We start from the raw sequence: 20,585 nt of genomic DNA on the forward strand, positions 1-20,585 counted from the left end.
ATAGAACATGAGGATGAGAGAAAATAAATGTTTTACTGTCTTCTTGTATTTGAAGGGCTGTCAAGTGGGTAATGGATGTTTCATATGGTCCCAAGGAATTGGACCAGATTTTAGAAGGCCTAGAGCGTCAGGTTGTGGATTTCTGATTTTATATGGAAGCCACTGAAGAGTTTTAGGAAAATCAGGAAGGAAGGAAGAATCGGGATGGGGGAAATGAAGGGCAGGCAGGTAGATCAGAAGACTTGGCCAGAAGTGACAGGAGCCTGAACAAGCAGAGTCAGGTTGAGGGTTCAGAAGATCCCATGGTTTACGTAAACAACTGTGGAGGTGGAATTAATGGGATCGATAAGATGTAGCAATCAGTAGGTGATGTGGACAAAGTAGGGACAAATCAAATACAGGTGAGAATTTTAGACCTAACGGGTTGCTAGTGCCGCAGTCGGACTCGGGCACAATGGAAGCAGTGGAAGAGAGTTAGCAGGAAGGTGAGGTTGAGTTTGAGGGACTGACAGGATGGTCAGGGGGAGGTGTCGACCAGATCCTTGAGGATTGTCAGACACTCCTTGAGAGCTTAGAGGACAGTTCAGGCTTACCTGCCTGTGGGTTCCAGGTGATCACAGTGATGGAGAACGTGAAAATGGATGGGCTTTCCAAGGGAGGCTGCAGAGAGTGGGAAGGAAGGGGCCCAAAACATAACCAAGGGCAACAGCAGGAGAGAAGACGAGCAGCCCAGAGAGAGAACCCAGGAGAAGGGAGGAAAGGGAAAGACCTTCACTGTGGCGTTGGGGCACAGTGTCGAGTGCATGCAGAGATAGATCAAGTTACTTTTCCAAGAAGAGCAGAAAGATGAAGTCTGAGTACCAGCGAGAAGTGTGATAGTGAGAGTTTGCTGTCCTGGACTAGAAGGAAGCGGTTGTGGTAAACAGAGAAGGGCAACCCTAGAAAGTTCACAGATTTGAATAGCGTCTGCGGGAGTAGAGTGGGAATACAGGGGAAGATGGTGGGTACCAGAGTGACGACGTTCCTAGAACGGAGTGCTGGAGAGCCAGTGAGCAGGCACACGCCCATGCTTGCTGTTGGCTGCATCGGCTTCCCTTGATCCACGTGTGCTGGCTTCTTAGCTCTCTTCAGCTACGTGACCGTGGACTTTTTTTAGTGCCTTTGTTTAGGATATCCTCATGCTGTCGCCTGTACTGATCCTCTGGTTCTGAGAATTGAAACACTGCCTTGCCTGGATTTTTTTTTTTTTTTTTTTACCCAGTTTTACAACAGGGAAGAGTCAACCCACCTCTTCTCTGAAGGGCCAGATAGGAAAGAGACACTGAAATTTGAATTGCATCCAGTGTTTCCCATGTCACAGAATATTTCTTTTGCAACCATTCAGAAATGCAGACACCATTCTTAACTCATGGGTTGTACAAAAACAGGCGGTGGGTTGGACTTAGTCCTCAGGAAGCTGTCTGCTGACCCCTTTTTTGTGAAACCGAAACAAAACAAAGGTGAATGCCCGTCTTCATCCATAGTCCAGAATTCAAGCTACTTATCTGGATAGTATGTATTTCTGCATCCACAATCAGCCTGTGCTCTTTAAGAACCTTGGTTTCTCAGAATTCCTCTCCTTTTTGGCTTGTTTTCATTTCTTCCTTGAAATGTAAAGAGGGTGAGGTGGAGGTCTCTTCCTCATAGCGTCTCAGCTCACAGTCTTATTCACTATCCTTGCTCCAGGGGTCTTAGTATTCCTGCCAGTCACTGGTTTTTCTCTTCTCCAGTTCCACTAGCTGAGCATACTAATCTAGACATTGGGCTTTCACTTGCCTCAGGAGGAGAAGCTCAGAGACATTTTTTGTGAGTGGAAAGCTCAAGAAAGGCAGTGGTTTGAAAGTGTACTCCACACATCTCAGAAGCATTTTGTTCAAATAACAACACAGCTTGGTTTAGAAAAAGTCACTCTAAATTTATGCGAGTAAGCAGCTTTTACATTTGGCTGCCAGGTGTATGGCAGGATACCTCCTGGAAGCTGGTATTGCAGGATCCACGTGCTTGTTTCCCGTGGTTTTCCCCCTTCCCTGGAGCTCTTCTCTACCAGCCTGAACAGGAGATTCAGGTTGGTCTCTTTATCCACGAACAGGGAATTTGAAAGACCCAACATGAGGATTTTGGGGTACCGAAAATGACATTTATGTTTTAGAAGTCTAAGTTTTGATTCAGAGATAAAGTTACATGTTTAAAATAAGTCAGAAAAAGCTAACGTTAAGGTTCTCATAGAAACCGACTCCCCCTCACCACTCAGATGCGGGTTTGGGCTTGTTAGGTTCGGTCTCCATGGTGCCACAGTGTTTCGTAAGCACTGGAGTCATGCGGCTCTCTGGTCTCTGGAAAGACCGTTGTGGACCTAGCTCTTGACCTCAGATGCTTTGTTTTCTGTGTAATGTTGTGAGGTGGCTGTGTTGATAGGGATCATTAGGAGAAACCCAATGGAAAGCATTCTTAGAGGGCATGGTGGTTTCATTCTGCTCCTGGTTGGTGGTGATCTTATTGCAGCTGCTGCTTGCCGCAAACCCCCAAATGAACATGTGTGTCGGGAAGCAGACAGCCTGCCATCTCCACCCTCCCCTTCACAAACACACCCCCAGAGAAAGCCTGGCTGCCTTGTTTACGGCCGTGCACTTGGCATGTCATGGGACGGGAACAGCCTCGTTTGTCAGTGAGAGTTTTTTCTCCCTTTAAAAAAAAAAAATCGTCGTTTTCCATCTCTTGCTCTGTGGTGGGACAAATCATAAAAGGTTATTCTGATGCTAGCCCCATTATTATCTGCCACTCCAGCTCCATCTGAGAAAGCTCCTCTCCCTTTGGGGAATGATTCTTTGGTGTCTAAAGCCAATGATAAATCAAGTTGGTGAAGCCAGTTCTGCGCCCCGCCTGGGCCAGCCATCCAGCATGAGGCCTCTAAGCCATCCCTTCCTTGTCTCCTTCTCAGACAGCGGCCAGTGATTTAGCATCTAACACTCTCTCTCCTTAAAGTCCCAGAAGTGAGAGTTGCAAGATTCTGTGGTAAATTTGCCAAGCATTAACTAGTATAGTATGTTTGCAGGAACTCGGAAGAAGACATTGTTATTACAGGCTTGCCGCATCTGTTTTTACTCTCTGGTATTTGTTTGGCAGACAGTTATTGAGTATCTACTTTCTGGGGCTCCAGAGAGGAGTGGCATGTCCGTTCCCTCAGGTAACTGCAGAATGGGATCCACCAGTTATGGGCTGACAACCCATGGAGGTGAGACTCTCCTAGTGCTCACACCGTATGACTCTTGTGCCAGAGAAACTTGTTCTTCCCTATGGTTGGCCTCTCCCCACCCCTCCCTTTCTTCACGGGGAGCCAATGCTCCCATCACGTTGTGGAGACTGGATCTCATTGCTCCTGTTTGCCAGTTAACTTCGCTTTCTGGTCTTTTCAATGAATGCATCAAACATGACCAAATCAAACAGCCTACTGAAAGTCTCCCTCAAACAGTTGGAAATATGAACTAAAAACAGCTTCGGTCTCAGCTCTTGCCCAGTTCTGACTCCCCTGACTTCAATTACCTGAGGAGTGTGATCCCTTTAATTAGGATTCCTTCATTCTTCTTTTATCCCTATCTTCTCATCACCGAAAGGGCCGTACCAGTGACATGTTCCAAAATTGGCCCAGAAGATGCCACCTCCTCCAAGGTAACAAAATAGCGGTTTAGCGAACAAGAGAGAGAATAAAGTATATGAGACAATGCAAAATCCTCATTTGTTTCTGACCCTTTCAGTACAAATTGAGGCCTTATATGCTATAGAATTCTTAGGAACCAATGGTCTATGGTTTGCCTTGCTCCTTGGGCCATTTTGGGAATGTGAAAACATTGGACCAGCTGGTCCTAAGTGGGACAGTTTGCTGTTCTCAATTGTTAACTGACTCACTGACAACATTTGCAGCTTGGGGCCTCCAGACAATTTCTGCTTTAAATCTTATGAGAGAAGACGACAAGCAAACTATTTGGTACATGGGATTCTTCTTCTCCTTTTTTTCTTAAACAGTTCTATTTATTTATTTATTTGGCCACACCACGAGGCCTGTGGGATCTTAATTCCCCAACCACAGATTACCTCCTGCCTTGGCAGGCAGAGTCTTAACCACTGGACCGCCAGGAAAATCCCAAGACGTGTTTTCATTTCTGCAATCCACCCACGTGCAAGGGTTTGGCTTGGCATAAGGATTCAGATGATAACTACGTTCCTTACCATCAGGCAGCTGGCCTATCTGTCTCTGTGTTTTGTGCCGAAAGCTTAAGAGGTCTAGATTCTGTTTTTGATGCTTAGGGAGAGAGTAGAAAAATAAGGAAGTGTTACTTTTCTTAGACTGCTGTGTCTTACTCTCTAAATACGGAGTTCACTGTCTCACTCTCTGGGTGACGTGGTTTTTGTTGTTGTTGTTCTTGGGGGTAAGGATGGCAGGGGAAAGCAGAGAAATGGAACTAATTGATTGTTAGTCGCTCAGTCACGTCTGACTCTTTGCGAGTCACATCTGACTGTGGCCCACCAGGCTCCTCTGTCCATGGGATTCTCCAGGCCAGAATATTCGAGTGGCTAGCCATCCCCTTCTCCAGGAGATCTTCCCTACCCAGGGGGTCAAGCACAGGTCTCCTGCATTGGCAGGCAGGTTCTTTACTGTTTGCCACGAGGCAGGGAGTTACGAATTGGCCAACTGCAGCAGCAAGGACTCAGGCAGAGGTACCGGAGTGCAGTCAGTGTGACAGGCAGCTTATTTTAGCTTTCTGTCTGTGCCTTGTCCTTGACATTCACTTCAGGAGACTGCATTTATGTAGCAAGAAGGGAGAGCGTCCGTGGTCTTCTCTCTGGGAAGCTTGCAGCACTTCCCCAAGCGCTCACCCGGGACTTAGAGAGTAGGGATGAAGATGCTCCAGGACGTGAGATAATCCAGTCCTCTGCTCTACCCAGCTGTCTGTGGCCGGTTCTGCTTAGCTCCACTGTATCTGCTGGTCAGGCACATGTCACATGCTAGCAGGTAAAGCCTGTTTTTATTCTGAAAGCGCCACCAGAACAGTCATTTTGTCTCTTCTGTGGTTTGACCAACAAAATTGGTTAAAATTTCAGGAAGCAGTACTTAAAGCAGAAGTATTTGGACTTAGATTTACTGAAGAAGTCTCTCCTTAAATGTAGAAAATAAAAGTCCCCTGGTCCAGGCTGCTTTCCCAGAAGCAGAGGGACAGGCCTCATGGCCACCTTTCAGCTTTAGGATCAAATAATTGCCTTTTCCTTTCAGGAACCTTATTTATAACCCCGTAGTCATCCCCACACTAAGTTTTTCCGATATTTCATCCAGATTTTCCTTCCCCTAATAATTACACCCCCTGTTTTCAGGCTGAGCATTTCCCCTCCTTTTTGTGTTTACACCTTTCAAATATTTGCGGATTACTGTCGTGTCACCCTCTTAGTCACCACTTAGCCGAGCTGTACAGATTTAGCACCTTTTATCTTTTCCTTTCAAGGCAGGCATCCCCGCCCCTGAGTCATCTCCCACTGCTCTCTAAGTGCACTTCAGTTTTCTGCCCTTCCATCTGGCTGCATGACTGCCTGGAACCGAACAGGGGGTCACGGGTGGGCATTGTTTTCCTCCTCTGCTGCATTGGAAGCCAAACATGATTGTGGTGCTCCAGCCTCAGGTCTCACTGACATTGCTGGTCAGTCCAGTTCAGTCACTCAGCTGTGTCCAACTCTTTGCTACCTCATGGACTGCAGCACACCAGGCTTCCCTGTCCATTACCAACTTGCAGAGGTTGCTCAAACTCGCGTCCATCCAGTCGGTGATGCCATCCAGCCATTTCATCCTCTGTCGTCTCCTTCTCCTCCTGCCTTCAGTCTTTCCCAGCATCAGCAGTGCTGGTCAGTGCTGCCCATGTGCCCTGTCCACTTAAATTTCTTTTCCAAAGTGTGCCAATTCAAAGACCACAGGGGCAAATGGGTATAGCTATGTTTTCTTTTTGTCCTTCAAGTGTCTCTGTGGGAAAATGGGATGTGTGTAGTTCGGGATCCTGTCAGCCCCTTGCTGGTATTTGCATGAGGTCTGTGACCCTGACTGTTCATGAGCCATTTCCTTCTCTGTGTATGGACTTCTTTCCAGAAGTATTTTTCACTAATATTTATGCAGTCTTGCTTGAGGAATTACAGTGCCGCTCTGTGCTAGGCAGTGTGTCAGATACTTGAAAAAATAAATTGGACTAAGAATTCCAATACAGCTAATTCAAATCCTGAAAGATGATGCTGTGAAAGTGCTGCACTCAATATGCCAGCAAATTTGGAAAACTCAGCAGTGGCCACAGGACTGGAAAAGGTCCGTTTTCATTCCAATTCCAAAGAAAAGCAATGCCAAAGAATGCTCAAACTACCACACAATTGCACTCATCTCACACACTAGTAAAGTAATGCTCAAAATTCTCCAAGCCAGGCTTCAGCAATACGTGAACCGTGAACTCCCTGATGTTGAAGCTGGTTTTAGAAAAGGCAGAGGAACCAGAGATCAAATTGCCAACATCCGCTGGATCATGGAAAAAGCAAGAGAGTTCCAGAAAAACACTTATTTCTGCTTTATTGACTATGCCAAAGCCTTTGACTGTGTGGATCACAATAAACTGTGGAAAATTCTGAAAGAGATGGGAATACCAGACCACCTGACCTACCTCTTGAGAAATCTGTATGCAGGTCAGGAAGCAGCAGCCAGAACTGGACATGGAACAACAGACTGGTTCCAAATAGGAAAAGGAGTACGTCAAGGCTGTATATTGTCACCCTGCTTATTTAACTTCTATGCAGAGTACATCATGAGAAACGCTGGACTGGAAGAAACACAAGCTGGAATCAAGATGGCCGGGAGAAATATCAATAATCAGATATGCAGATGACACCACCCTTATGGCAGAAAGTGAAGAGGAGCTAAAAAGCCTCTTGATGAAAGTGAAAGAGGAGAGCAAAAAAGTTGGCTTAAAGCTCAACATTCAGAAAACGAAGATCATGGCATCTGGTCCCATCACTGCATGGGAAATAGATGGAGAAACAGTGGAAACAGTGTCAGACTTTATTTTGGGGGGCTCCAAAATCACTGCAGATGGTGACTGCAGCCATGAAATTAAAAGACGCTTACTCCTTGGAAGAAAAGTTATGACCAACCTAGATAGTATATTGAAAAGCAGAGACATTACTTTGCCAACTAAGGTCCATCTAGTCAAGGCTATGGTTTTTCCAGTGGTCATGTATGGATGTGAGAGTTGGACTGTGAAGAAGGCTGAGCGCCGAAGAATTGATGCTTTTGAACTGTGGTGTTGGAGAAGACTCTTGAGAGTCCCTTGGACTGCAAGGAGATCCAACCAGTCCATTCTGAAGGAGATCAGCCCTGGGATTTCTTTAGAAGGAATGATGCTAAAGCTGAAAGTCCAGTACTTTGGCCACCTCATGTGAAGAGTTGACTCATTGGAAAAGACTTTGATGCTGGGAGGGATTGGGGGCAGGAGAAAAAGGGGATGACCGAGGATGAGTGGCTGGATGGCATCACTGACTCAGTGGACGCAAGTCTGAGTGAACTCCGGGAGTTGGTGATAGACAGGGAGGCCTGGCGTGCTGCGATTCATGGGGTCGTAAAGAGTCGGACTCTTACGTAAAGAGTCACTCAGACTGAGTGACTGAACTGAAGTGAACTGAAGACAATCCTCAGTCACCTAGAGCCAGACATCCTGGAATGTGAAGTCAAGTGGGCCTTAGGAAGTGTTACTACGAACAGAGCTAGTGGAAGTGATGGAATTCCAGCTGAGCTATTTCAGATCCTAAGAGATGATGCTGTGAAAGTGCTGTACTCAATATGTCGGCAAATTTGAAAAACTCAGCAGTGGCCACAGGACTGGAAAAGGTCAGTTTTCATTCCAGTCCCAAAGAAGGGCAATGCCAAAGAATGCTCAGAGTACTCCTACAGTTGTACTCATTTCATATGCTAGCAAGGTAACGCTCAAAATCCTTTCAGTAAGGCTTCAGTAGTATGTGGACCAAGAACTTCCAGATGTAAAAGCTGGATTTAGAAAAGGCAGAGGAACCAGAGATCAAATTGCCAACATACACTGGATCATAGAAAAAGCAAGGGAATTCCAGAAAAACTTCTGCTTCATTATGCTAAAGCCTTGGCTGTTTGGATCACATCAAACTGTGGAAAATTCTGAAAGAGATGGGAATACCAGACCATCTTACCTGCCTCCTGAGAAACCTGTATGCAGGTCAAGAAGCCACAGTTAGAACTGGACATGGAACAACAGACTGGTTACAGATTGGGAAAGAGTACATCAAGGCTGTATGTTGTCACCCTGCTTATTTAAACTAAACACTGAAGAATTGATGCTTTTGAACTATGGTGCTGGAGAAAACTCTTGAGTCTCTTGGACTGCAAGGAGATCAAACCAGTCAAACGTATAGGAAATCAGTCCTGAATATTCATTGGAAGGACTGATGCTGAGGCTGAAACTCCAATACTTTGGCCACCTGATGCAAAGAGCTGATTCACTGGAAAAGACTCCGGTACTGGGAAAGACTGAGGGCAAGAGAAGGAGAGCAACAGAGGACGAGATGGTTGGATGGCATCACCAACTCAGTGGACATGGGTTTGAGCAAACTCAGGGAGATGGTGAAGGACAGGGAGGCCTGGCATGCTGCAGTTCATGGGGTCGCAAAGAGTCAGACATGACTTAGCGACTGAACAACAACAAGACCCAGTACCTACCCCAAGAAGCAATTTCATCTTAGTTTTATTTGGGTTGGAAATACCAGGTTCTCACACTGGCTTACTTGTGGTAGCAGTGAGAGGAGAGAGCAGATTAATGGGAACATCTAGTAAACAGGAGCCAAGCTAAGATCAGACTTTCCGGATTCTGGAACCCCAGAGGGGCGGTCTTTGGTCAGAGGTGGTTCGCACCTCCCTGCTCCAGTGTTGAAGCAATGCCCTCCCCTCCTTCCTCTTCCTAATGGCCTCATGTTCTGGGCGCTGCCCAGTTTCCAGAGAGAATCTTTCTCACCTGTTATCTTTACTTCTCTTCAGACAGAGCTTGCTTCCCCTCTGCCATCTGCTATAAATTGACTATCCTTGAATCAGGTACAGGAGCAACTCTGCCCTCTCTCCCTCATTTCTCACCTCCTGCTCTGACATCCATCCCCAACTTGTGACCAGGGAGAGGACAGAAGCCAGGGCCATGAGCAGGAAAGCAGCTGCCTGAGGCTGCCTCCTTAGCAAGGGACAGGTCAGTGGTGAGCTTGTGATTGACTTGTCCAGTGCATCTTCCCAACAGGCTCCTAGACACGGATGCACCTGCCCGCCATAATCCAGATATGGCGTGTTACTGCATAACATCCAGCACCCTACAGACTGATGATAAATTCCATCACCGACAGCATACTTCCTACAGTGGTGGGGAAGATGATATCATCATGCTGCTAATTAGGCTTCATTAGGACAAAGTCTGTCTTTTTCATCATTGAGTTTTCATCTCCCAACCCAGTGCCTAACCCTGAGTAGGCAGTGATGTGTATTTGTGAAATAGAGGGAGAAGAGGTCTGCCAGGGGATCTCAGCAAGTATCCAAAGTTGGCACAAGGCTCCAGCCTTACCTCCGTGATGTCCAATGCAGTAACAAACACACAGTAGATGAGTAATAAACACCATCAACTAATCCTTCCAATTGGTTACTATTTCCACTAGAGTTCTGTTTCTAGCCGCAAATGCCTGGCCTCTTGTTTGCTGGACTAAGAGCCATTGAGAAGGTGTCACTTCTAGCCGAGGCGAATTTGTGATACTTCCCTCACTTCCATAAAGAAAAAATGCACCACGCTTTGAGCCCAGAGGCTTAATTGTCATAAAACTCAACATATAATGTAAAATATTCAAGCAATACACGACTCTTTCGTATGGCCATCAACAGAATCTTATGTAGCCATTATCGTATCATTTACAACAATTTGTACTTCTTGCTCCAGAGCTGACTGACCAAAGTGTTTGTGTTAATTGACCTAGTTAGTCAATGTCTCTAAATGTATAATTTCTTTTTAATATGCTGTATATAACTCCAGAATTTGACATTTGAAAGGAGGCACCCTGTACTCCCAGAGTTGAACCCGACATGGAAAATCTCAGAAGGGCATAATGCAGATGGTAAGATTTCCTGGCCAGGAGAGAATTTTGGAGCTCCTTCATTTTACAGTCAGAGACCTTGAGGCTTGGAGATGTATGATACTTTTGTCAGCAGCAGAATAGAAACCAGAAATGATGTGCCGATGCCTGGTGATGAATTTTCTCTTTCTCAGTTGTACAGGATCAAGCAAATTCTCTTCTGGTTGTTTTTAAGTAATCTTGGTCGGCCTTCCTATCCCAGAAAGCGTAGAGAAGGTGTGAGGGATAATGGCTTTTCCCTTAGGCAGGTCTGTCTGTCGGGCTTTAAAGAGGTCAGGGAGCCTCTGGAGCAGAAGCAGATGTGTCTGGCCTGCCTCTCCTGTGTCTGCCCTTGGCAGAAGTCAGCTGCGAGAGCCCCATGGGGGTCTCTTTCTTCTACATTCTGCCCTCCCCATTATAGAGAAGGAAATGTTCAAGAATGTTTGGGATTTACAAAGACAACAACAGCATTTTCAGTATTCGAGGCTTGCCTGTGTCAGCTGCCTTCAGCAGCTACGTCTTGTCTCTCCTACCTTATGACGTTGCCTTGTTTGACTTACTCTCTGCTAGTGGGCCGCATATTTCTCCTGTCCTGTCCTTGATCCCTTGGGACACAAAAGCCAAGTCCCAAAGCTGGTATATAAGCACTTGGTGTGGCCTTTGACCTCTCAAAGAGGGCCGTCAGGCCACCCAGCCTTCTGTCTTCACACCTCAGTATTCGTGGCTGACCTGCACATGTGGCATTGGAAGCTCAGCAGAATTAACTGTGTCCTCGTGAGCAGGCAGGGCGGCCCCGGGCCTTAGTGGGAAAGACAGCAGATAGTGGCGATTGAACCCCAACCAGAATTGCAGCTCTGCCTGGCCTGCCTGCCGAGGGCTTCCGGAACCCAATGACACACGCTTCCTTCCCACCATCTGGGCTGCTCCCCTTTGCGGCATGTGGGCTGGCCCCGTGTGGCCGCTGCAGCCTCCGGGCCACTGCCAGAGAAACCGGCCTCCATTCCTTGGATGTGCTTTCTTTAACCCTCTCTAAGTCTGTTGCATCAGTAACAAAGCAGCACGCCAGCCCGGCACTGAGGGGCATCTGAGTCGGAGGTACAGTGAAGACGGGCTTCCCTGCTGGCCAGGCTCTCAGGGAGGAGGGACTCCCCTCGCTGGCTGCACGTGTCCCCCCCCTGCCCTACGTCTTGTCTCTCCTACCTTATGACGTTACCTTGTTTGACTTACTCTCTGTTAGTGGGCCGCATATTTCTCGTCCTGTCCTTGATCCCTTGGGAAACAAAAGCCAAGTCCCAAAGCTGGTATGTAAGCACTTGGTGTGGCCTTTGACCTCTCAAAGAGAGCCATCAGGCCACCCAGCCTTTTGTCTTCACACCTCAGTCTTCCCCAAGCCCTAGACCTTGCAGCTCCTCCCCCTCACCCCAAGGTTTTCAGTTAATTCAGTGCTGTTTTCATTAATGAAATAGAGAAGGGAGACAGAGTATCACGTGTAGTCACAACTGACCACTCTTTTGTGGAAACTGCTGTATATATGTACATCCCCATATGTGAGTGGGGGAAGGGAATCATAATACATGATAAAAGTTTGAAAAACACTCATCTGCTCAGACCGTCTACAGAAGTAGCTTGGCTCATCAGGTTTCTAACACTCAGACAGTCAGTGATGTAAAAGCCCTTCCTGCTTTCCTAGCCCCAGCTGTGAGCCCTGGTCTGGTAATAGATTTCACCTCACTCACCCACTCCCTGTTTTACTATCCAGCCTGGGGCCCCCATTGTATCTAGGGATACCCCCCGCCTCTGCTCTCATGAGGACCCCAGTGCCTTGGGGGCATGTCTGCCACACACGTCAACTCCAGCTATTCTTGCCCTCACCTGCCTGACACAAAATGGAGTCCCCCAGTCCTGCACTCCTCCCTTGTCCAACACTGTCTGGCAAGAGCAGTCCTTGACTCCAGAAACTGGGCTTTTTCTCGGTAGCTTTAGCATCTGACAATCTAGGGTTCAGATTGGCTACTTGGTGACTTGGGGCCACATGTCAGTTCATAGATAGTCAAGGATGCTCAGTAAATGCTCATTCCCCCGCCCCCACCTTTATTTTCCTAGAACTTATACCTGGGTTCACCTGGTTTTCAGTGTTTGGCACCTGCTCCCACTGGATAGACCCTCTCTCTGTCCTAGTAATTAGCGTCGGCTAAGCCATCCTGACCCAGACCTAAGATGCGACGTTGAGACAGGTTTTGCCTCAGAAGGGGTTAACTTCAGAAGAGGCAGGTCAGAGAGAGGGATGAGTCAGCCCGGGAGAAAGGGGAGAGTGAATGATAAAGGCAGCGATGATATTCTTGTTCTCAGGCAACTTTCCTTTCTCTTACCTGTCGGCCTGATGGGAATTGATGTGCTGGGATGTGTTTACTTTTCCCATTTGAAGGGCAAGGAGACAGCCTAGTTCAGCTTTCTCCCCTTGAAGAGCTGGAACCCAGCTCCTGGCAGGTGGAGGGGCAGCAGGACTTAGGCCCGCCTTAGCCTGTGAGTCCACATGCAGTGGCTAAGGTTTGCTCACCACAGGCCCAAGAGTCTCGCCAGGAAGCTAACCTGAATCCATTTCAGCTTGACTTGTTTGCCTCCCCAGGCTCAGTGGGCCATCCTGCCTCTCCAGTTAGTCACTTGGTGATCTCCCAGGATTCAGAGAGGGCTGGCAGGTTGTGTTGCTCCCTTGAGACTTCAGAATACCCAGGCAGGGACAGGAAGAGAGTGGGGACATCTGGTCACCTAGAGTGACTCTATGTCCTTCCGCAGCCTCACCCACAGCACCCGAGTCACGTCCCATCCAAGAGTCACAAACAAACTGAATGCTTGTTTTTGCAGTACTCTTGTTTGAGCAACAGTGTTTTACCTGTGGTTATGTGGCCAGAATAGAATGGTTTATTTTCCTCTGATAATTACAACGTTTGCTTAGTTTACACATATAAAATGGAAAGGGTTTTTAGCTAATAACATTGTGAAAGTCATGGATGGGCTAGTTTTCATTTTTCTGGAGCCCTCATCTCCTCTCAAAGTGAATCTTAGGCTTTTTGGTCCCATGAGTTTATTGATGTCTTTTTCAAAAAACCAGTTCCACTTGTCCTTACAGCCTGGCACTAAGGTGCGGGAAGGGAGAGAGGCAGCCCTGGTGGCCTTCTGCGCAGGTGGCACTCGGGCAAGGCCTTCCCCGTCCCATCTCCGCCTGAGTGGGGGAATGGTCCTGGCACCAGCTCTAGGTGCTCCCCTGCCGTGGTTCCTCTCCTGGTGCTGTGCTCCCCGTGCAGAGTTCTGTTTGACGTCATGTGTTCCTTTGCTGAGGCCTGGAGGCTTGGAGAGAAAGCGCTGTTCTTGGGCTTCTGAAAACCTGGGGTATAAACTGTTACCTTTCCTCTGAGCTCCTTGACCTTGAATCTGTGCTGCGGCCAGAAACACGCACAGCCACCTGGCTTCATCCGTAAGGGGTGTACCGTCTGTCCCAGCAGCGGTGGCCCCCGTTCTCCCAAAGACTCCCAGCAGGTGTCCACCCTACGCCACCTCCCCGAGCCAGATCGGCTGTCACTGTCCCTGAGGCTGTTTATAAATAAGAGGTCACACCTCCCAGCAGAACTGCCTATTGCGCAGGAGAGGCCAGCAGTGGTTTAGATATGGGCACTAAGTGCATCCCGCCCCCCCCATATCTTGATTATTTTCCTTTCCTAGGTCTCTAACCTAGGTCACGTTTTTGGCTTCATAATTATAGCTGCGGTTTGAATTTGGGGAAAATCTAATTCAGACATCAGAATGTGACAGAGTTCGCGGCCTGTCACAGGTGCGCACCATCAATGATAAAAACCTGCAACATCAGTGATTGAAACAAAGAGAAAGAAAACACAGTCTGCTTTGATTAGTGAGCACCCATATTGTATACAGTGCTGTCCTTGAGTACACAGGCGTGTGAAGGGTGAGATTCTGTCCTCAAGAATCTTGCAAGCTACTTTGTAGAGTGAAAGATGACTGAGATTTTGAGCATAGGTAATTGTGTCAGTGATAATAATGATACAATAATAAGAGCTAAAATGTACTGAACCTTTCCATGTGTCAGGCATGTTACTAAATATTTGCTGTAATAATCTCCCCTAATTCCACCAACAGCCATGTGAAGTAGGTTTTACAAATAGGACAACTGAGGCTTTGAGTGGGCTCAGTCACTGGGCCATGATCACAGATCTAATAAATGACAGCGAATCCAGGTCTGTCTGGCTTCAGACACCTAATATTTCATCAAGATTCTGGTTTTTTTTTCTGTCTCCCATTCTGAATGAAATACTGATGGTGCTGTTGTCCCAAATATAGCCAGAGGACAGAGGGGGAGGCTTATTTGAAGAGGAAAATGACACCAAGTTAACACTTTTGAATTGGATGCGCAAGTCAGATAGTAAAGAGAAAATGTCTAGGCATCAGCCAGAACAGCTCTCAGGAGGCAGAATGGCTGGGGATATCAGTGTAATTTAGGTGAGAGAGCCATTTGTGTAAGTGATGATTGAAGCAGCGAGACTATAGGCCCTTACAGAGTGAGGAGTCTAAGACAAGGATTCACCCCACATCTTGGTGGAGTAGGGGGTGTTTCCTGAATATCTTACTTGGAACTCCCCTGGCGATCTTAATAATTTTCAGACTCTGTGACCAAGATCCCCCTCTCCACTGTTGCTGCCCTGATAGTGGTCGTTTCCCCACCTCAGATGAACTGAACACCTCCCCTCCTACCACTTACCTGTCCTGTCCTGCATTATCATCTAGTACCTGTCTGGCTCCCAGAGTGAGGGGACCATTCTTGCTAAACACCAGACCTCACAGGCCCCTTTTCATCACAAATGCTTCCTTTCTCCTAACACAGGTATCGAATGCCCCAGAGGAGCCCGGAACCTCCCAGGCTTGGTGCAGGAAGGGGAGCCATTCAGTGAGGAGGCAACACTTTTCACCAAGGAGCTGGTGCTGCAGCGAGAGGTAGGACGTCTTCCAGTTGCTTCTTGGATGAGGAGGGTGGAGGGAGCGGGGCTCACTCGGTCTGGTGTTTTCCTGCAATGTCGGAGACCCGTCTGCCCCTTTCTCTGGCGCTCCGCCTTCCACGTCCATGATCGATTCCATGTCTGCCCACATCCTGTTCCTGGAGACCTGCTTCATTGACCAGCCACCCACCAATTGCTCCTCACCCTGGGTGTCCTGGGATGCGGGGTGAACGCCGGCTGGCCCAGCCAGGATGCTGAAGCAGTGAGCCTTCTGCTCTGCGGTCTCCTCCTTGGTGAATCAGCCCAGAGCTGCCTGCCTCCAGCTGGATTTAGAAGCTTGACTAACCCTGTCAGGGGCCAATTTTCTTTGAACATTTATTTGTATCTTTGAGTAATTGCATTTTCTGTAGCGGGTTTTCTGACTTAATTTAATTGTATTTCTGTTTCTGCCTGTTGGGCTGGCTCTTACAGGCAGGAGCGAGGCTGCTCAGCTGCCATGGTGCCCATCTACCTGCTAATTTCTATCAAGTCATAGTCAACAGATCCATCTTCTTTCCAGGAGTATGCCTGTCACTCATTCTTCTAGGCGGGACACAGAAAAGGACAGTGGGAAGTGTGCTGGACTCAGGCTTAGGGTTTTAGATCTGCCTTTTTCCTTTTTTTTTTTTTTTTTTTTTTAAACAATCAAATCCACAGGGTACCTCCTGCTTTAATGCAGTATCATATTTCATAACATAGTGAAAAAGATTATGGGGATCTTAGAGGTTATCTTGCTCGTGGATCTTTGTAGATTCTTGGGAGCAATAGTGTGGGCTTCTTTGGGATGTTAAGTGGTACAAATACCTGTTTATAAGCTTTCACAGCTCTCATATTGATTAGAAATGTCAGTGAATATATTAAGGGGGGGTGCTAACCTCCTTAACTGTCTCATCAGTATCACATTGCCCTCTATTTCATGTGTGGTCAGATGCATTTGTTCGTGAAGAAGCAGTCCTTATGTTGGTATGCAAAGTGTCTTTCCCTACCATCTTGCAACTGCGCAGTGCGGGCTGAATTGTTATCAATTTAAGATACCCCGCTCCCCACATGCCAGAGAAGTGTTTCCAGAATCCAGACGCGCCTGTTGTCAGTAGCTATTGACATTTTTGACCCTATAGGAATTGAGTTACAGGGGTGGATATTTGGGAATTTCCCTCCTGCAATATCCCCTTTGAATAAGGACCTGCAGCACTGTTTCATGTTGGAATAAGCAGGTGAGTCCACTCAAGGTCATGACTTGAAGACTTCACATAGGGAGCAGGAACAAAGGTTGGTGGGTTGGTTATGCTTTAGATGGGGAAGGAAATCCGCTCCCTGGGCTGCCTGAGATATTTGTTGGTAACATCCTCATCACTTACTCTCTTAGTCATGGTTCTGTTCATTTCTCACCAGTATCCTCTTCCTGTTGTTTCACATCTTCTAAAGGTGCTTTCCCTTTTCTTTTTCAACTCTTGTTTCCCTAGCCACTTTTCTTCCTGATCATGTTTCTGGCCCGCTGGTGATATCCAAAAGCACAAGGGGGTCAAAGAGAATACTGACCACTGAAAGGAGTGAGTGGCCCAAAGCTCTTCTGCTGTCTCATGGTTATTATCACCTTAGCTTTGTCTGTGTACTTGCTGATATTTGATTGCTGAAAAAGCTAAAGCATTTTCCCCATCCTCTTTGGTGCCCCTGGCATCCTCAGTCTTATCCACCACTGATATTGATCTTTCTTAGTTGGAGTGTCCCAATCTTTCATAGCTGTAAGTTGGGGATTCTTGACAGAGAGCCTTTCCACATTTTCTTAGCCGCTTGGATGATCGTCGGGCTGACGGGTTTGAAAGGTCTTTATGCAGAGGAAAGACAAGTATGGCCTAAACGGAGGATAACTTGGGATTCTGACTAAAGGAACCAGTTACAGCCTATTCTGGGCAGTTTCCTTCATAGTATATGAAAACTCCTTTCTGAACAGTATAGGAATGAAGAGGGGTTTTTGTTTTGTTATAGGTTTGTTCACTAACTTTTGCCTGTATAGTATTCTCGTTTTTATTTCAGGAGTTGTCCTGGGGAGAGTTTCTCTTTGCCATCTTCCCCCTACCCCACAAGAATGTAGAAAAGCCCGCCGGATTGGTCCTCAAGTGTAGAGGTCCTTCCCACCCTTAGGAGAAGGGCCATGTGGTTGCCTGGGTGGCTGAGCATGGGACCACAGACGTGCACTGCACGTAACTCTCACCTTCAAGGCAGTGTCCACTGAAGACTTCATTCCAGGAACTCTTCAGGGGCCAAACTGCTGCTGTGATGGCCACAGGCGAATGGGTTCTCTCACCTCCTGCCTGTTCCCTTAGTAATCACATTTAGCTCAGTAAAACAGGTGTGGTGATGCGATTGTCCTTGACCCTACCACATCCCCTTTATATATATATGTTCTATTATCTTAATTTGGGCCAGCAGTCCTCCAGCCCCTGCCTACCTTCCCCAGTCACTACAAGTCTGATCTCAGAAAGGAGCAGCACTCGGGTCTTACGCTGATTTCACAGCACCTCCTGGGCCTCATGTGTGACCCCACAGAGGGAGGCATGGCCATCGAGCTGGACTCAGGAACCCAGAGACTGCCTTGAGAAGGATGTGAAGCAGGGGAGAGACTGTGTAATAAACACCCTAGCAGGGAGCAGACAGAAAGCTTAAGTATGGGGCACCTTGCCCTGAAAACTGTCTCCTTACTTATGAGATGCACTGTCTTACCTTTGGGTCGATGGGGCAGGAAGTGCCGCCTGTCTCTTTCCCAGTTTCGGGTGGAGACAGACTTGCAGTTTTTGCATCCCATATCCTCTTGTGGAGCCTGCACTGTCACACACAAGACCCCTTTCATTTCAGCAAGCCCCCATTATCTTGAGACCTGAACGCCCTGGTTTGCCAAAATGTGTTTTTACAATGACGCTCGTCAGGAGAGAGTGCCTGACATTTTTCGCCATCACGCAGCTCATTTTCCTGAGTGTCTCCCTGCCACCTCTCATTGCCTTTCTTCTTTTTTTCCATTTTTCTTCATGGCCCTTCTCCTCAGCCATTGGTTCCTCTTGGCATTTGTTCCTTTCCCTGAGTTGGGAGCCTGGCAGGACTGTTCAGGTCAATGGTCTGGGTGTCCTGGTGGTGCTGCCAGCTTCAGGGCATTGACTATAGGCTAGACAACATGTTGTTACCTGGTTTTCTTTGTGACCTGGAAGGCCACAGCAGCCCAGGAACTCTCAAAGGACTTCAGCTGTTCTTCCCAGCCTCACTCATTTGGTGTAACGCAGGGGTGGGCAAGCCCTGCCCACTGCCAGTTTTGTAAATAAAGCTTTATTGAAACACAGCCACACTAACCTTTTTACATACTGTCTATGGGTCCTTGCATGTTATAACAGCAAGGTTGACTGGTTCCAACAGTATATATGGTCCCCAAAGCCTAGAATATTTACTATCTGTCGTTTTATCAAACATGTGTGCTGACTGTACTACACAGGTTTTGCTGGGTTGGGTTTAAATGGCTGGGTGTAGCCCTGAAAATGGATTTGTTCTCATGTCCCCTGCCTTTGATGCTGGACCAGTTCTGGATCACACAACATGAGATCATTGTGTCCCACTGGACGACATGTGCTTGGTGACGCCCCCTCTGCCAGGCACCCCACACCCCCCAAATACAGCTGCCTCTTTCAGGCAGTTCCCTGCCACATTGCCAAGGACAGGAAGATCCGGTGTAATTTCCCAGATGGAGAATTGTGCCCATTGCTAGCATCTTCCCAGATGTAGTGGTGTGAGAGAGCATTAGATAACCAACCAGCTTAAAAGTGCAAACTCCAAGGTTTTCACACTCCAGTTATCTTGTGGTCCTGGGTAAGTGATTCTTTCCTGCCTTGGCATTGCGGTCTAAAACATTGATCCAGCAATCCCAGATCATCCTCTTCTTTCTGAGGCCCTTCCTGTGAGTTAAACAGTCATTGGGGAATCTCTCCACACCTTTGTGTCAGAAGGCCAGCTAGCTAGCTCTCACTCACTCACCCGCTGCTGCCACTGCAGCAGGAGAACCTACACTGTTAGAGAGGGGACCAGAAGGTATTATTAAAAGAGATCAGCCCCACAATCGAACCCTCTTCACAGTTCCCGGCTATAGGAAGGCAGTTCCCAGGGGGATGGGGGCATCATTTCCAAGGCCTTTCTGAATGACCCCTTTGTCCTGAGGCTCTCCGAAATTGCCCTTTGCTGCTGCCTGGAAAATGACATCCTCATGCTGGAGAGTAAGCCGAAAGCTCCGGCTGCTGCCCTGACCTATTTCCCTTTTTCCTGCCAGCATCCACAGGGAGGCTGTCCCCCATAGGGAGCTCATTCTGCAGGCTGCAGTGGCCAGGGCTCAGACCTGGATTCCCTCCCTCCCACTACCCCTGCTTTAAAAAAAAAAAAAAAAATAGAAAAATACACAGAAGCATCGCAAGCAACTGTTGCTGTTTGAAGAGCAAGTATTTATGTTTCAGATAAATGTGGGCTCAGCATTGAATATTGGTGTCTTATTTACAGAGGGGTTTGTCTGGGAAAGAATACTTAATTAAAAGGAAAGTGGTTCCTTCTCCTTTGTTTTAGCACCAAATGTACTGCATCTGGTCCGAAAAAGGTAAACCAGTCTAAGCAGTTCACCACTGGTCAAAATAGTGTTTTCCCTCATGCCCTGTCTTTCCCCAAAGTTCTTGGTACCTGCCCTCTCGCCCTTCTTTTCCCGTCTGTCCATGCAGGCCCCCTCCCTGTCCAGGAGACAAATGTAAGAAGGAACAGTAGCCACGTTACTTCTCTGGATCAAAACGATGAGGATGGTTCAAGCCATGGGAAGTCCACCAGTGTGGAGGATACCCACTTGCTCTCCAGCTCTTATCAGTGCCTTACCCCTTGGTAGCCCTCGCTGAGCTGGAAAGAATAACCTGCTGGGAAAGCAAGCCAGCCATCCGGCAATGTTGCACTTACTTATACAAAGACACCCTATTCTAGATGATCACTGCCCAGGAAAGAGCAAAGACAGCAAGGCCAGCTTTCTAAACACCTCTGTTATCCCCCAAGGCATTAAAGGCTATTTGGAAGGCTGAGGTTTTTTCTCACTTCCCCCACACATTCTTGACAGTTCATCACCCACCAGGGGTCCTTCCTTTTTTTTTTTTTTTTCCAATTAATTTAAGGCTGTTTTCTTTGATGGGGGCTCAAGTAAAGATTTTCTGTCTTAATAGTGATCAATTTTATATAGCATTTTCTAGTGTAAAAGCACTTTCTTATATAATACTTTGTTTTAATGTCACAGCAAACCTATAAGAAAAATATTATCCCCAGATTTAC

The 20,585-nt window shown here is 47.3% G+C and overlaps 1 protein-coding gene across 1 annotated transcript in view; it reads left to right on the forward strand.

The window, feature by feature from the left end:
• The window catches only part of SND1 (staphylococcal nuclease and tudor domain containing 1), a 420,634-nt gene that overhangs the window by 305,747 nt on the left and 94,302 nt on the right, over positions 1-20,585 (forward strand). Inside the window, exon 16 of the mRNA XM_069588315.1 lies at positions 15,107-15,216. Within this exon, the coding sequence (XP_069444416.1) occupies positions 15,107-15,216 (110 nt within the window). The remainder of the gene's footprint in view (positions 1-15,106; positions 15,217-20,585) is intronic.

Source organism: Ovis canadensis, chromosome 4 (genome assembly GCF_042477335.2).
Source record: "Ovis canadensis isolate MfBH-ARS-UI-01 breed Bighorn chromosome 4, ARS-UI_OviCan_v2, whole genome shotgun sequence".
In the NCBI taxonomy this organism is placed as follows: Eukaryota; Metazoa; Chordata; class Mammalia; order Artiodactyla; family Bovidae; genus Ovis; species Ovis canadensis.